The 17,290-nt window shown below is 32.0% G+C and overlaps 1 protein-coding gene across 16 annotated transcripts in view; it reads left to right on the forward strand.

Annotated features, from left to right (window-relative positions):
* The window catches only part of LOC129798743 (dorsal-ventral patterning tolloid-like protein 1), a 152,386-nt gene that overhangs the window by 25,490 nt on the left and 109,606 nt on the right, over nucleotides 1-17,290 (forward strand). For all 16 annotated transcript variants that reach the window (XR_008751462.1, XR_008751463.1, XM_055842171.1 and 13 more), the window contains exons 3-4: nucleotides 3,439-3,496; nucleotides 16,356-17,060. Coding sequence is in view for 14 of the 16 variants with exons in the window: in XM_055842171.1 (XP_055698146.1) it covers nucleotides 16,364-17,060 (697 nt within the window). In the remaining 2 variants the exon portion in view is untranslated. The remainder of the gene's footprint in view (nucleotides 1-3,438; nucleotides 3,497-16,355; nucleotides 17,061-17,290) is intronic.

The following is a 17,290-nucleotide window of genomic DNA, read 5'->3' on the forward strand; positions in this document are numbered from 1 at the left end:
AATAACTCGGTTTCATTTTGGACTATGAATAATTTTGAAAAGATTATAAAAGAAATCTTGTTAAGAATCACTAGACTTTTCTAACGCTGTGCTTTAAATTTCTATTACGTCATAGATAAAATCAACATCGTTGAGAGACTTTTGAACTTTCTAATCTCAGAACATAATCTGAAATATGTCAAATTATGCAGATGATCTGTTTTGCATTTAAATTTTCACAGCATTATAATGTTGAAGAGCTCATTTCTCAACATTAAACACCTCGACAATTATCTCGATCTCTTCCTCAGCAACAAAAATTTTCAACTTCTTCCTGCAACTCCCTCTTGAACTTCCTGGGTTGGTAGTATCTTTTTCTTTCCTAACCCACATATTTTCTTGGAAGATGTTGCGTCGTATGTGGTTTTGATGCTATAAAATGCTCCCCCCTACTTGGTTGACTCTCCAAGCAAAATAGCGTGCAAATTGATAACTATACGAAGCTCATCATTTTCACTTTCTCCTCTCTTCAATGGATGGGTGGCAAAAAGCCACAACCACGTTGTTCAGTCGTCGTGACTCCCGGGTGTATGTGGCTTCTCGTGGGCGGGGTGGTTTGTTACTGTACTTAGTTGGGGGGTGTAACGACAGCCGATTAATACTTGTGGAGCGCGGTGGGTTGCCATAAGACAAAAGACGCTCTTCTCTTCATCATTATACTGTCATAAAATCAATTTTCCGCGAGCTTTTTTTTTGGACACTTCACACTTGGAGCGATGTGAAAAGGCAATTTGTCACAGCCAAGAACGAGAGCGCTTTCAATGAAGTTTCTTTCTTCTTGTAATTAATTGAGATGAATTTTGCAACTAGAAAAGCTCTTCACCAGTGATGCCTCTTTTTCCTCCCTATACAGAATGTTGTATACTTAACAACTTGTCTTTTTCATCCCAATTATGCAGTCCTGTGTTGCATTCATTTTTTCTGCAAAATAAATGGAAAATGGGAGAAATTTAGTTCATAGTATATGCGCATCAGTGTTTTTCCGGTATAGCTTTTCATTTTGGGTGTGGGCCCAAGAAAAATTGAAGAGTAGAAGAGCTCGAAAGAAGAGTGAGAACATCCCATAAATCACAGAATTAATTGACGAAGTTCCTGTGGATTCTCAGAGAATATTTGTCTTTGAAAATAATTTCCCTAGATAAAGTTTAAAGTGTCATTTATTAATATGACTCCAGTGAAAAGCTCCCCCAAGGTTCTCTCTAACAGACTGACAAAGTGCGTGCTTTGCTCACTCTTACCGCTTCTTATTGACTAAACATGCTTTGGTCTGGTGTACATTGGGAAATGGTGAGCTTGAGTTCAATTCTCCCATTTCTTCATGAGACAAAATATATTGTCGCTTCCATCAGGCAGTATCGTAATAAGCATTTATCTAATAATTTAAGTATCTTTTTTTCAAAGTAATTTAACCTATTTTTTTAAAATATTAATCAAAATAGTTTATAATAAAATGGTTCAGATATATGACAAATAATAAATAAATAAAAGAAACAAGAATAAAAAAATAAAGATTTTTTAAAAGTACAAAAAATAGAAATAAAAAATGATTATAATATAAGCAGACGATTATTTTCATTTCATCAAAGTAAAATCTAACTCGGGATTAGACTACAAGTGAAGCTCCATTTTGATGACTGTCTCGCAATTATAAATAATAACAAGCACTTTTATTTATTTATTTATAAAAATCTAATCGGTCAATGGTTTTTAATACTAAATAATAATAACGCTGGCACGACATTCCATAGATGGACTAGGCCTGCCCGTATGTTTTTCTTATACGAGATGAGGTTGACAGTCCCATGCCCCGTGGAATCATGTGAATCATGTGCAGTGAAGCTCACTGGGTGCAATACTATAAACACCTTTACCGCCTTTGGTGTTCACTGAGAAAAAAAGAGGGTGCAATTAACATTTTTTCCTCAGAAATTTAGCACTTTTTAGGTGTAAAAATATATCAACATTTTTTAATGTTACTTTTATACCTTATTAAGAGTAAAATTAACATGAAGAATGGTACCTTTAACCTCTAATACACCTAAAAAGGGCAATATTTATACCGATTTTGGATCAATACTTCAGGGTAAAATTAACATTTCCGGAATGTCATTTTAACTTTTTTGGAATTTCCTCAGTGTATACTCCACCACTTGACCCATTCAGAGCCTTATATTAGACAAATACTCATTTTAATATTATTCTCGATTTAGGTGCATTAACCTAAAAAAAACTTTAAAATTATAATTCTATATAAAATTTGTGATAAACAAAGCCAATATTAAATATTTATTTGTGCAAAACAAAATTGTAGCTCATTAGAAGAACCTGTAGTAAAATTTGTCGAAAGAGGCATTTAGGTGTGTGAAATTCTTTCACAATCGAACTTATTATTTCTCAAGCAGACAACCTGACAAATTATTAACCGGCACAATTTTATAGAAAATATAACGCTCTAATTCTAGCACTTTCCTTTCCTTTGAAGGAAAATATCCTTTTTGAACAATTTTTTAAAAATGATTTTATTGAATGGAGGAATTATACAGTTGACATATTTTTATTAAAAAAAATATTCTTTTACAAATTTGTCTGATACGTTAATTCTACATTATGTTATTGCACAATTTTAAGGTATATTGAGCAAATCAGTATGAGAACACATCCCTCTATTCACTGAAAATATGTGTCATAAATTCCAATCAAAAACGAATTTTAAGGCAGGCTTGATTAAACCGCATTAGTCTTTAACTAAGGAATAGGACATATTTTCATTAAAGTATATTTTATTTCATTTACACCTTAAAATGTGATAAATTATTTTTCCATAAAATTGAAGAAAATATTTCTTTTGAAAATCAAGTTTCCTTTTCTCTGACAAAAATATTGCTGTTCAGTTTTTGATATACTTCTTTCAAGTGACGAATTGAAAGTATTAGTCAAAGAAAAATATCTTTTCACGGAAAATTTTTCTTATTGAAAAGTTGTCGAAATGCTTGTACGACACTGAATGATGCAAGCGACTATGTATATGTATGTATATATTATTCGGCTTGTGTTTCCTGTTGTCTGCCAAGTGGGATTATATCCGTTTCCACATGTCCTCTCGATGCTATTTGGCCCACACTACGCTCCGTTGCTGGCCCAAATGACGATGACACAATGCGAATGAACCATCAATCATGAGGATTTGCTGAAGTGGTCAATTTGTGCGAGTGAGTTTTCTTACTTTGAGCCCCCTTTCGAACCCGGAAACAGATAATCGCTTTTTGTCTTTCTTTTTTTTTATCTACTCCTCTTATATTCAGATTAGAAATACGAGAAAATGTAGAATTATATTTAATCGCTATTTCTCACTCATTCCTATCATAGCTCTTATCTCATTTCGTTATTTTCCAATTGCAGATATCCCGCTTAGACGTTTTCCAGTCGTTGCACTCAGCGATCCGAAACAGACGATATGGTAAGTGGCATTTTTATTTAAATTTATATCATTCATTCAGAGCCAAAATTCAAAGAAAATACCAAAGAATTAGTAGATAACACAAGACTACCCTATGGCAATGGGAATTATGTCTGAGACAAAACTTTTGTTCATGTAAAGTATTTTTGATAATATCATTTTAGGCTGTGCATAAAATTGGCGTGAGAAAAGGTGATAGAAATGACCCCAAAGAATAATTTATCGAAGATTACAGCAACATAATTCTTTATAGGCATTTAAAGTTTACGTACCTTTTCATGGTGGAGGGAGGTGAGGGATATTTTAGGACGTTTTATGGCACTGTGAGACTTACAAGTAACAATGGAGTTGGTGTACTTGCTTCCAAATAAGGTACTTAAAGTACCATCAAAAGTGTTATAAGACGAAAGAAAGGGGCTCCTTTAGGAAAGAAATAAAATTCGATTTACCAAGATCAATTGTGATCAAGATTTACTGGTGAGACAGTTGTGGTGAACAAAAAAAAATCAGAGAAATATACTAAATTCTATCTTACAGTCAAATATATATTATATTAAATTGTTCTAATGAATTATTTGCATTCACATGCGCGAGGATAAAATGTCTTTCATATAATTTCCTTAGAGATATTTACTTAAGCACAGACAAAAGAATCTCGCCCCAACCCTCATTATCAGTTATATAGAAATGCAGGGAAATGAAATTCACAATAACTTAGTCTAAAATTACCGCTTTTGCTGTTACAAAAGTAAACGAAGTTTGAAAGAAAAAATAATTGAAGCGACAATACTAAGAAGATACATGTTTATGTATTTTCGTATATTTGCTTTTCAACGGTGAAATTAAAAATTCTTCAATTCTAGTCATATTCTACAAATAGTATAGAATAGAAACCTTACTCAGTCAGGAAAATATATTTTATAAATGCGAATATAACAAGAATCAAAAATTATTGTATAAAAATATTCACCAGGCGCCTCCATCTAACATAATATTTTGATAAAGATACATATTCTAATTTAGATTATGTTTTTTTTTTGAAAGATTTTATATCAACTTCTTGTAATACAAGTAAAAAAGAATAAAATTTAAATTATACGGTTGTAGGTGATAACAAAAGTTAATTATTGTAAACCACCAGGCGCCTCCATCAAGCAAGCTACTAATATTTTATTTTTAAAGAACTTGGCAATTTTTAAATATTCCTCTACAAATGTAAAATACCCACAATATTTAACAAAGTGATAATTGACTCCATTTACTAAATTAAATGAATTCTATAAGCACAATAAACACAAATTTGTTTTAAACACCAGGCGTCTCCACCTAATCATATGCAGATTTTCATGATATTACGGTAAAAAAAATTTAAAAAAAATGTAATATAGTTTGTGTTCATTTAAAAGATTTCAATTAACGATAAATTTTTACCAATACATCTTCCAGATATTAAAAAAAAACATTGATTATTGTGAACCACCAGGCGCCTCCATCTAAAGCAATCTTATATCATTTTATTTTCAGAGAACTTAGCAATTTTTAACTATTCTTTTAAAAATGTGTAAATACCCACAATATTTAACAAAGTTATAATTAACTCCATTTACAAAATTAAATGAATTCTATAAGCACAATAAATACAAATTTGTTTTAAACACCAGGCGTCTCCACCTAATCATATGCAGATTTTCATGATATTACGGTAAAAAAAATTTAAAAAAAATGTAATATAGTTTGTGTTCATTTAAAAGATTTCAATTAACGATAAATTTTTACCAATACATCTTCCAGATATTAAAAAAAAACATTGATTATTGTGAACCACCAGGCGCCTCCATCTAAAGCAATCTTATATCATTTTATTTTCAGAGAACTTAGCAATTTTTAACTATTCTTTTAAAAATGTGTAAATACCCACAATATTTAACAAAGTTATAATTAACTCCATTTACAAAATTAAATGAATTCTATAAGCACAATAAATACAAATTTGTTTTAAACACTAGGCGTCTCCACCGAATGATATGCAGATTTTTATGATATTACGGACAAAAAATTAAAAAAAAAATGTAATATAGTTTGTGTTCACTTAAAAGATTTTAGTTAACGATAGATTTTTACCAACACATCTTCCAGATATTATAAAAACATTGATTATTGTAATTCACCAGGCGCCTCCATCTAAAGCAATCTTGTATCATTTTATTCTCAAGCTAGTTATCAATTAAATACAATATTTCTTGCTCAAATATATGAAAATATATAAAAATAACTTGATTTATTTAAATAATTATTTTCACTTAATAAAAGAAATCCCACTAAGCGTCTCCATCTAATTAAATAATTATGATATTTAAAAACACAAATGTTTGAAAAAATATTCCTTTTTTACATTTTATATTTTCAATACAACTAATTTATTTTATTAGACGGTTGGGGTTTTCAATCAAACATAGCGTAGTTATATTATAATATCGTAACGTTGATTATTGTGGTTCACCAGGCGCCTCCATTTACCAATTTTATATTATTTTGCTAAATTAAAATACAATTTTGAAATTTATTTCTCGAGAAATAAATAAAAAATGTGTATCATTTTATTTATGCCTTAGTATTAAAATCGAATAGTTGTCGAAGTTAGTTCTCTTATTGAAGTTTAATAATTACAATTTGAAAGTCTTTAGTCATCAGAAGCCAATGGCACACGGAGTTTTCGTGGAAACAGGAATCAATCGTGGTTAGATCGTTCAAATGGTAGCATGATATTCTGTGTTTTATTCTGAGCCCTCAGAAGTGGGTTGGAATATTAACATCGACAATCATGTTTAATGCTGGTTTGAAACCATATGGGTGTTCTAGGGGTTTTCTACATTGCAATATTGTTTAAACATTCCTTCAATAATTTGTAACATGTATTAGGATAATTTTAACTTATCTTTGAGTTCATACATTTATTTCCATTGTCCAGTGTCAATTTGCATTATACGTTTAACTTTGCGTGACCAAGATTATAATATCTAGTATTTAAACGTAAATAAAGAAGAAGAGCAAGAAAAATTCTTAACCCGTTTCCGAGATGGAGTACTTTAAAATTTTTATTAAAAATCGCAATTGAGAAATGAAGCTGCAATTTTTGGCGTTGTGTATCTCGGATTAGGATTTTTTTCTAGCCAAAAGAAAAAAATACCTGTATTATGTTTCATGTATTTTAACATGTGTAAATTTTACAAATATCTGCGATTATGAATTTTTCCCCTGCCTGTCTCTTTGTGGATTGTTCCTAAACGATTCGTCAATTAAATTATGACGATTCGAAAAATGATAATAATTACTATTTGTTGTTTACTTCCCATGGATAAACCACCTTTTAGTATTTGTAATTATTATTTCTAATTAATCAAACCTAATTTCAATTGCAACCTCGTTCCATAGACATATTTATCTTAAAATCTAATAAATTAAATGAATAATAAAATAATAAATCCTAAATATCATGACTTAGATGCTAATACCCCAACTGTCGCATCTTATCTAGATTAATAAGTTTTTTGAGATGTTCAGTTCACGAGAAAAGCAAATTTACAATAATTTGCATATTATGTAATCACGTAGATTGTTTATCACAAATTACGTAAAACAGTTCACAGTGACAAAATTTTCAATTTTCTGAACAACTGAGTTATTTTCTAGTGTACTTGTAAGTTATGATATGTAGATTAAAACCCAAGAATCAAGAATTAAGATTTTGGATAACTTGATCGAATAGTATCTTCTATTGTGCGGATAGAATTAATTTATTTTTGCAATTTTCTATTACAAATTTCTGATACAATATCATGAACGTCAAACGCATTATAAATGCTAAAAGCTTTAGTCTTACTACAGGAAGAAATTTAAGCGATTATTTGACAATAATGGAAGTTTTGTTGGCTTCTTGAATATCAGTCTTCCACACTGCGATAATTGGAATCTAAAGACGGCGAATTAAAAATTAAGAGGGTCTCTGAAAATGAGAAATGTTATAAAAGTTTGAAATCTTTTACGACATTGTCCATGTTACTCTATTAACCGGAAAGAATGTCGTCATTAAAAATTAAGCTCTCTTTCCTCATTTCAGCCCAATTGGAAGTTTATAGAGTGACAATTAACAGTGCGACCAAAGAAACACACTTTCATTGGACATTATCTATCTTACCATGTGTAAAAGAGGAGAAACAGATAGCAGAAAATTTTACTGACAATAAATTCTTCACTCTTTGTGGGGTATGCACAATAAAGCTTCTCAATCATTGTGACTTGAAATGCAAAGGGAAGAATCGAAAATGTGTTGGGTAGAGTTGTCAAAATCAAACCTTTCACATAAAGTTTGTGCCGTCTAACAAAACCGTTGTCATAAAAAGAAAGAGTATAGAACGCGATGACAGTCTTCTCAGTTAACGACAGCCTCGTGGAGAGATTTTTTTTAGAGTTCCCATCTCGACAAAGATTCAAATTTGATTTCAATTCTTAATTAAATGGTGATTTGCCCTCTTCAAAAGTCCATTTGGTGCAAAGGATGTTATCTTTTTTTTTTATCTAAAATTCATGGGATGGTGAAAGATCACGTGTAGTACTTCCGATTTTATTGGTATTTGTGTGAGTCAATGTATAAAATATGCAATTGAAATATCAAAGTTTTTGCATATGAATATTAAATGAAAATGGGAGAAATGCACTAGAATGAGAAATAGCAAATCATTTGTCATTCTCAGCATGTCTCATCGGTTAAATGGAAAATACTGAAGCTTTCTGGTCACCGCATCAGAAGTACAGATAGTTCAAATTCACAAGAGTAAAATGTAATGGTACTATGTAGCTACATCTGATGACAATATATACCTATGTTGGAAAAAAGCAATTAAGTGAAAATAACATTTATTTGATGTTGGAGCTGGGGATTTGTCAATATTGAAGGGTGAATGGTTTTTATTCTCTTCTTTTTTTTTAATGCTCGAACTCATTGAGAGAGCTATATTATAATATAATTCCACAGTTATTGTATGTTATTAAAATATGGTCCTCGTTCTTTTTCACCAATGCTTCATATTTTCGTGTTATTTTTTGAATTTGAAGTTATTAGTTAGCTTTTAGTTTTAAAGATAAAACTGTAAGATATATTGACTTGGGGTTTTAAGAATTTCTTAAAAAAGTTCATTTTAAGAAATTTTACGATAATTATCACATAATTTTCAATACATCAGGCCAGGCAGGGGCATGACTTTTCCTATGTTTCCCATATGTTTCTAGCGTGCCGGAAAAACTTTTGAGTTTAATGGCTATTTTCTGTCATTGTAGAATGAATTAGGAAATAATACAAATACAAAATAAAAGCCAATTTAATATAGAATAGGCAACCGAAAACCCCAAATTGGCAACCTACGTAGTTTTGGAGATATCTCGTGAAATGTGTAAAAAACAGGAAAAAATTTATACTAAAACTGGTCGCATTTTTCAGAGCTAATGTCACCCCCCTGAGGCCAGGCATTATAGAAGACTAACTAGATATTGTGACTTCGGGTATTACGGAGAAATGGGACAGCTTTAAAATTGACTTTTTTTCTGCCATTTTAGGATTGAGCCCTATCCTATAATTCAGTTTAACAATTGGCTTGTAGAGCTAAATTATATTACAATAACATCCAGGGAAAAGTGCGCTACCTACTTCGGACGACTCAAGCTTCAGTCAATTCAATTTTTTTCTATGTTCTTTAAGGATTTCACCCATAGTTCTCTTCTAAAAATTTGAGGCATTGGACTAGATATTAAAATACAATATTATCATGGACCAAATTCATTTATAATACTTTGAAAAATAAGATTTCTGGAAGCATAAATTGTCCAAAGTTAGCGCGTTTTGACCTATATTTTCGAAATAGGAGAAAAAAGCCCAATTTCAAAGCTGTCCTAATTCAAAGTTGTCTCACTTCCCCCTATTTTTGTCATAAACATAAGCTTCATTTTTCTCTTACTTCTCCGATTCTTCCCTAAAATTATATTCATTATTATCTCGAAGATATGGCATGTGAATTATTTTAGATATCTTTTGAGTTTTAGAGGTTATGTAGGCGGGATATTTCACTTTTAATAAAGACTTTTTAAGCTTGAAAATAAATTCCAATATCGTTACGTTATTCTGGGTAATTGGTCGTGGTCAGGTAAACATGATTTGTAAAAGAATAGCTTTACGTAAAGTTCAAATTCATTACGAGGCATCAACTAGGGTAAAGTGGTACAAGTTGGACAGTGGTACAAGTTGGACAATGGTACAATTTGGACAGGGCTTTTTGTCTTTATAAGTTTAGTACTTCATTCTTATTTGTATATTTTAAAGGCTTTAGTTTTATAATTTGGTTCCTTGTGCTTAAAAACAAATTTTGTACTGTATTTATCAAGAAAAAAGCCATGTCCAACTTGTACCGGCGAATTGTCCAACTTGTAACACTAATTCCAAATTATATCACTTTACCCTACATCGCTTGGATTAGCAATTGTAACTTACTCGTTATCAAACTTAAAGATTTTCAGTATAAACTGTGTATTTACCTAATAAGTTATACGAGTAGGGGAGACTAGGGCAAAAAGTCACAAAACGGATATTTTATTTTTTTACAAGCTAAGGTAAGGTACTCTCTAGTCGGCCGTTTGACAAGTCGGCCACTATGTGTTCTTCAAGTCGGCCGGTGGAATTATTTATTCATATTATATAATTTTGCAATAATATTCCAGGAGTTTTATAACATCATAAGGTCAATAATTGTATAAATAACACAAATGACCGAGAATGCAAATGAAATTAGACACAAAACATTAAAAAAATTATTAAAAGTCAGAGGGTTCAAATTTACCTTAAGCAATATTGGTCATTTTTCAGCATATTTTGATGTTCTTTATAATATTCATGACATTTTTTCACAAAGAGTTATTCGATTTATTACCTGTACAGATTACTTTAGCAGTCAAATTTTGAGTCAAACCGCAAGTTGAGAACTTTAACTAACTCACTGTGCAATAAATGTATTTTCATTATTGATAAAAATATTAATTTTCTGTCTTAAATGTAAAGGTGTGAAATTTTAAAGCCATGTTCCTCAATTCGGCCGGCTAAATAAAAGAATAAAAAGAATTTTTCCCTTACAATTTTTTGTTTTCTTAAAATTACTATTTTTTAAAGGTTTTCTTTCTTTCTTTCTCAATATCCTTTTCTAGTCCGTAAAAACGTTACGGGCTTTTAAAATTTGAAAAATGGGTGGCCGACTAGAGGAACCCCAGGTGGCCGAGTAGAGAAACGCTTATATTGAAGTGGCCGAATTGAGGAACACTCTACATTTTTAAAACATTTTAATTTTTTAATAATCTAAAATTATTTTATCTCCAAATAAAGTGTACAATCAGATGGACAAAGATCTATACTACAACTTAGGGTGAAAATTTGATCAAAACAGGCAAATTAAATGTCCTTTTACATAAGTTTTTCATAAAACCCATCCTTAAGTGGCCGACATACAGCCCCTTACCTTACTCGAACGCTTCAAAAATTTCTAATTAGCGCAATTTTATAGGAAATTTAGCGCTCTATAACTTTATGAAAGTAATTTTCCTCTATTTTGTAAAGAAATACGTTTATCGAGCCAATTTCTAAAATGTAATTTTGTGACTATTCTCAAAAATGCTGGGGCAAATAGTACCAGGTATGGGGTATTATCATATTTTGATTCGCTTCATTACGGGCTTCCGTAAATTTGAAAAAATACCTAGAGAACATATTTTCATAGAAAATTTATTCATCTACACTTTGTAAAACACCGTTTTCTCTGCGAGAAAAATGAGAAAACGAGAAAATCCCTTTTCAAGCAATTTTAGAAAAAAACACGAAGGACTGCAAATCGTTTGACCAATGCTAACAACAAGCGGCGAGACATGATAATGACGTTTCTTTTCGCCGTGAGACATCAGAAATTGCATCGCTTTTTCGTTACTTTTTGCTCTATACCTTTTGTTACTTTTTACCCCAAGTGGCCATTTTTAATTAAAGGATTTCTGGAGAAGAGAACTTTTGCAAAATTCTAAAATAGATAGCGGATTCGTATTCAAAATATACAAATTATTTAGAAAATATTCAGCAGTGCATTAATTTTGGAAAATAAGTAGATAATAATTGTTATCTTCTGCAAGGAAAATATTTCAAAAATAGGGCTAAAAATTTTGATATTTTTTAATTTATAAATTCCTTGTTCGAATTCTAAGAAACTTACGATATTGAAGAAGGTTTATGGAGGCTATATATACAAAAAATTTTGAGCCGCTATCTTTTTTACCTTGGAAGATATTGAATTTTGAATTTTTCGATTTGTGATTTTTTGCCCCAGTCTCCCCTATTGCTTATATAGCGATCGAATAAGTTACGACAATTCCTGATTTAAGTAACTATATAAATTAAACTGCTAAACAACTGATAGATAATTAATGCGAATATGCCTCTTTTTGAAATCATGGATTTGAGCATTCCGCTAAGCTGGTATGCTTTGTCACCAATTTTTCTGTCCATTTCCTCCAAGGGTTCAAGACTTTTTTCGGAACGGTTATACTTTTCTTGCTGCGTTGGCATCAGTGTGAGTTGCAAGAGTGCAAATTTCGGGTTGGAGTTGTTATAGGGGTTTGTCGATGGAAAAGAAAATCCCCAAGAGAGAGAGACACTGAATTGAAAGTGCCACACGATGATGATTTCAGTCGATTAACGAAAATTTCCCTCAGTCATCCTCTCGTGGTGTTCATTGTCACATTTCATGCACAGCATGAGTGGAAAGCCTGTAAATCGCTTCAGCAGTAACTCCATAAAATTGGATCGATTTTCATTAACGTGGAAAGATGATGGGGATGGTGTTTTGGGCACAAAGGGATGAGGAGACTAAGGGGGTTTGCCGTGGTGGCGGCAAAAATTGCCATAATTCGAATAACGATGACAACGCCCTTAAATTATACATTCGCTTCTCTTTGCTCTTGCTCTCTTTTCACATCATCCAGCCTCATACCAAAGTTGCCCACGAGTGTAACATTTAGCTGATATCCTATCTCTTTGGCACTCCTATGTACACACCATACTCTGCCACAGCCACATTACAAAGTATGGTGCCGGGGGAGTGGTATAGGGTGACGCCTCGGGGACTTAACATACCTCTAATGCCATTTTAATGCATCGAGATAATCCAACCACCATCTCTTCTCCATATACTTTTAGTCTTTATGGTGGTGACATCGACTATTGTTTCCTGGAATCACAACTAAACCGATAGAGAAGGGGAATGTGGTCTTCTCCCTACCGAAGACCACATTCTTCTGTCCATGTATAAGTGCCTGTCTGAAAGAGAAAGCACTGAACTTCCAAAATTCCTTCCAGGATATTCCACATTGGAAGTATCCGTTTCGGTGACTCAAGTGCCATCTCTAGGAGCTTTTGTATGGTGTGGAGCTTCTCATGACTAATATACCCTCCAGCGAGAGAAATCTTCTCCTCAAGACAGCTGATCGTCTTGGGTTTCTCTGTGAAATGGAAGTTGTACCAAGGCATGGTGAAAGCTTCCACAGAGCTTTCAATGTGGGTACTTTGTGAACTAGAACAGTGACGTCATAGGGGTGAATATGTAATATGTGTGACGTCATTCATTTGAAAAGCTGAAAAGATGGATAGAGAGAGTTCAGGGACGGACACGAGGCGCTTTAGTGCGGGAACACGTGAGTGCCCCACCCAGTCAATTTGTCAAGTAAAGTTTCAGCGACGAAAGCTTATGATGTCACTGGCGATATTGTGATCTCTTCAAGTACAGACGGACATATAAATTCACAAACTGTCATTAAATCAATAACAGGAACACCTGAGAATTAAAATAAATTTAAGAGTGTGATTTCACGAAGATGTTTTTAGGAAAAAGGTTTTATAAAAATTAAACATTAAGGGAAAGGCTTTTAGGCTTCGTACATACTCTGGCTTCGAACACTTCATATTTTTTTCAATATTCCTTTAATGAATCTGACTCATGGCAATATATTTTAATAGCTGATACATATTTCCTGAAAAAATAGGTCAGATTCATTAAAGGAAAATGGGAAAAAACATAAAGTATTTGAAGCCAGAGTATGTACAAAGCCTGAAAAACCTCCTCTATAGTGAAATTAAGAAAAAGAACAATCAAATGAAGATTTTTTTTTATTGGTATACTCGAATTTGTAAACCCGATGCTATGATTTTTATTTTAAGTAGATGTCTTAAATCGAATTTCACTTTTCCAGTTAAGTGACTTATTGTATATTACAGCATCAAATTCATGAAGCTTGTAATACAATAGTTTAATAGAAATTAAATTAGATAGAGAGATATTCTACACTCTACACTGTAAAAAATGCGTTGAAAGTTCTTAGTTCATACTAAAAAGCCATAGTTAATTATAAGATTCAATTCTCGATTGAAAAATGAACCAATATGGAATTGCATATAAAGTTTATGTTTCAATTTTCTGTTTACTTTACACATCAAATTTCGGTAGAAAACTTTTTTTTTGGACTGTAACACTAAAAATTTCACACTTTTACCTCTAACAAAAGAAGATTCTTGGCCTTTTGTGTCGGTATTGTTGTTGTGAGGCATTTGTGTCGGTAATATCGACAAATTCGACTATAAGGTAATAGGATCTTGTGTGATTTTGAAAATTTTGCAGTAGTCAAAGTTTATCCCTTTCAAGACCTTAATTTTTCCCTCAGTTTTAGCCGTTAAACATTTCGCCCATTATATTATATTTTAGTAAAATTTACATAAAACTTAAAAAAAAATCTAATTTAATAATTATTGTTAATAACTAAATTACTAAAAGATATTGACATTCACTGATTATAAATACTGGTGCTAAATTTATTGACTAGAACTATAATTACTACACTGAGAGAAAAATGGGGGTGCGATTAACTTTTTCTCTTCATAATTTTAACACTTTTTAGGTGTAAAAATATATCAACATTTTTTAATGTTAATTTTACACCTATCTAAGGGTAAAATTAACATGAAAAAGGGGAACTTTAACCCCCTAATGCACCTAAAAGACATAATATTTACACTGATTTCGGATTAATACTGCAGAGTAAAATAAACATTTCCGGAATTTTATTTTAACTTTTTCAGATTTCTCTCAGTGTACATTGAGAAAAAAGGGGGTGTTATTAACTTTTTTCCTCGTAACTTTAACACTTTTTAGGTGTAAAATTATATCAACATTTTTTAATGCCAATTTTGCACCTGTTTAAGTGTAAAATTAACGTGAAAAGGGTTAATTTAATCACTAATACACCTAAAAAGGGTAATATTTACACCGATCTCGGATCAATAATGCAGGGTAAAATTACCATTACCGGCATGTTATTTTAACTTTTTCGGATTTCTCTCACCAGTGTACCACCCGGAAATCGTCATTTTGATTTTTGTTATAGTATTCACAATTCTGGCACCATGAAATCCAGATGCATTTTTTTCATGTCGGTTTAAAAATATCTTTGAACGCTCTTTTTGATTTTTTTTGTAAAAAAAATTTATGAGTTTGTTTTTAATATGAAAGAATGGAAGTTTATCAATTGTTCACCAGAATAGTAATGTATGGTTTGTTTCATAAGGAATATTTTTTAAATTCGTAATTGTACATACCTTTATGCCTTTCCATATTTAGTGAAAACCACTGATAAAACCTAGATTAATTTATTGTAGGTAAAATTCTTAATTTTCGCAATCAAATTCATATAGGGTGAAAGGAATACCTATTGACACTTTAAGAACCCGTGTCAGGACTTATTGACATCCTATTCTGTACCATTTGGAATACGAAATTCGAAAACTTATCCTTATCGAAAAACGCAGATTAATGAAAAAAAAAACGTTATATTTCTTAGATTTTATTGGATGCATTAAGTAAATTTCAACATTTTGACAAAAGTGTCAATAGGGTTGCCCTGTCGAAGAGGTGTTCCTTCGGCCCTAAATGAGATTTGGACGACATTACTGCCTTAGAATTTGTACTATAGAAAAATTTTGTAACTGTATATGATAATGGCGTATGACAAATTTATTCTTTTCATATGAAAATTCGGAAGAAATCATCTAAAATTCGGTTCATATCAATCATTAAGAGATTCATAGAGCAGTCATTTATATTGTCCTACTCTCGAATTTATCACGAAAATTTGTCATATTATTTGGCAATTCCCAATCAGACCTGATGACATTGTGTAACAAAATTAACTTTTTGTCAATGTCTGATTAAGAATTATGAAAATAAAAAAATTGGAAAAGATTATTAGATTAATCAGTTAGTCATGGTCACTTCTAAATATTTTTCTATTATACATTTATTTTTTTTTACAACTTATAAAATTATTTAAGATCTCCAGTTCTAATTGTTCAATTTATTTCTAATTATCTCACACTTGTACATGCAATTTCAGCTTTTTTTTAAATTCTTGTGAATATCACAAGGGTCTCTGTTAAAAATAAGGGAAATTTTTTAAATATTTTAATTTTAATTTTTTTAAACCAAAATATTAAACTTTTCAGCATCTACACATTTTTGCACATATAATAAAAGAATATCTTTTATACTATAACGGCAAAAAATCTCAATTATTGTTATTCTGTTAATAACAATTAATGACTTTACTATATCGTCCTATTATTGTCTTATTAATGACGTTTTCTTTTGTATTCGATATTTTGAGAACTAATTTATGAAACAAGAATCACTCTCTATGTCTACATGATAAAATCAATTAATTTTAATTTGACTTTCAGGGCACAGCATGGCCTCAGAAGTATCATTATACGACCAGAGGGCATGCGAGTACCAGTGTAGTTGTGACTGCTGCAGCCTCAACAGTTGCCCAGATCGCCGGGGGTGGTTGTGGGCTGGAGGTGTGTGGCACACCGGGTGTGATTCGTACAGTCAACAATGGTTTCAGAGGCATCGATGGAAAAGCCTCATTGTCGCACCAGTCATCGTGGACAATGGGTGCGGATGTGAGGACGAAGAGTTCGGCATTCGAGGGTTGGCCGTGGACTTGTGGTATGGATGGGACACCAACTCAGGAGGCGATATGTCGAAATATAACAAAAGCTGCCAATCGAAATGTAAAAAAATTGAGCCAACGGGTATCACCTCAGCCAAAATCGAGGGGCTGTTGTGTACCGATGATGGAAAATGCTGCCAAAAAGTTCGTGCAAAGCATCGCTGCCAATCCATTAATTCTACTAATTGCCATTATGAGATTTTCCGGCATGAAGAGTGCGACCAGACCCTTCTGCCAAGGTTACATCCCTCTGCCTTGCTTCCCAGCCACATCCATAGCCTCCGGCAATCGTCAGATACATCAACGAAGGCAAATCGATCTGCGTCGGATGGCGAAGGGCTGCCGAGGCGTTCTGGGGAATTTGGCAAACTATTTCGGACTCTTTTGCCGTTTCTTCTCTTCCTCGGCATGCTTCCATTTCTTCAAGCAGGTGAGTGAATGTCATCATCCTGTACTCACCCTCATTTTTATCATCTTCTTCCTATATACTTATTGTCAATTTTTATTGTTTTTCCTATACATAAAAAAAGCCTTCCCCTTATACAACTTTTATTGCGCATACCCAAATTCACATTCATGCTGTGACATTCTATACCAATATCAATTGGGAGAGCTTTTCTCTCAAACCATCAGTATTTATTACAATTGTGGGAGATACTG

Source organism: Phlebotomus papatasi, chromosome 1 (genome assembly GCF_024763615.1).
Source record: "Phlebotomus papatasi isolate M1 chromosome 1, Ppap_2.1, whole genome shotgun sequence".
Classification (NCBI taxonomy): domain Eukaryota; kingdom Metazoa; phylum Arthropoda; class Insecta; order Diptera; family Psychodidae; genus Phlebotomus; species Phlebotomus papatasi.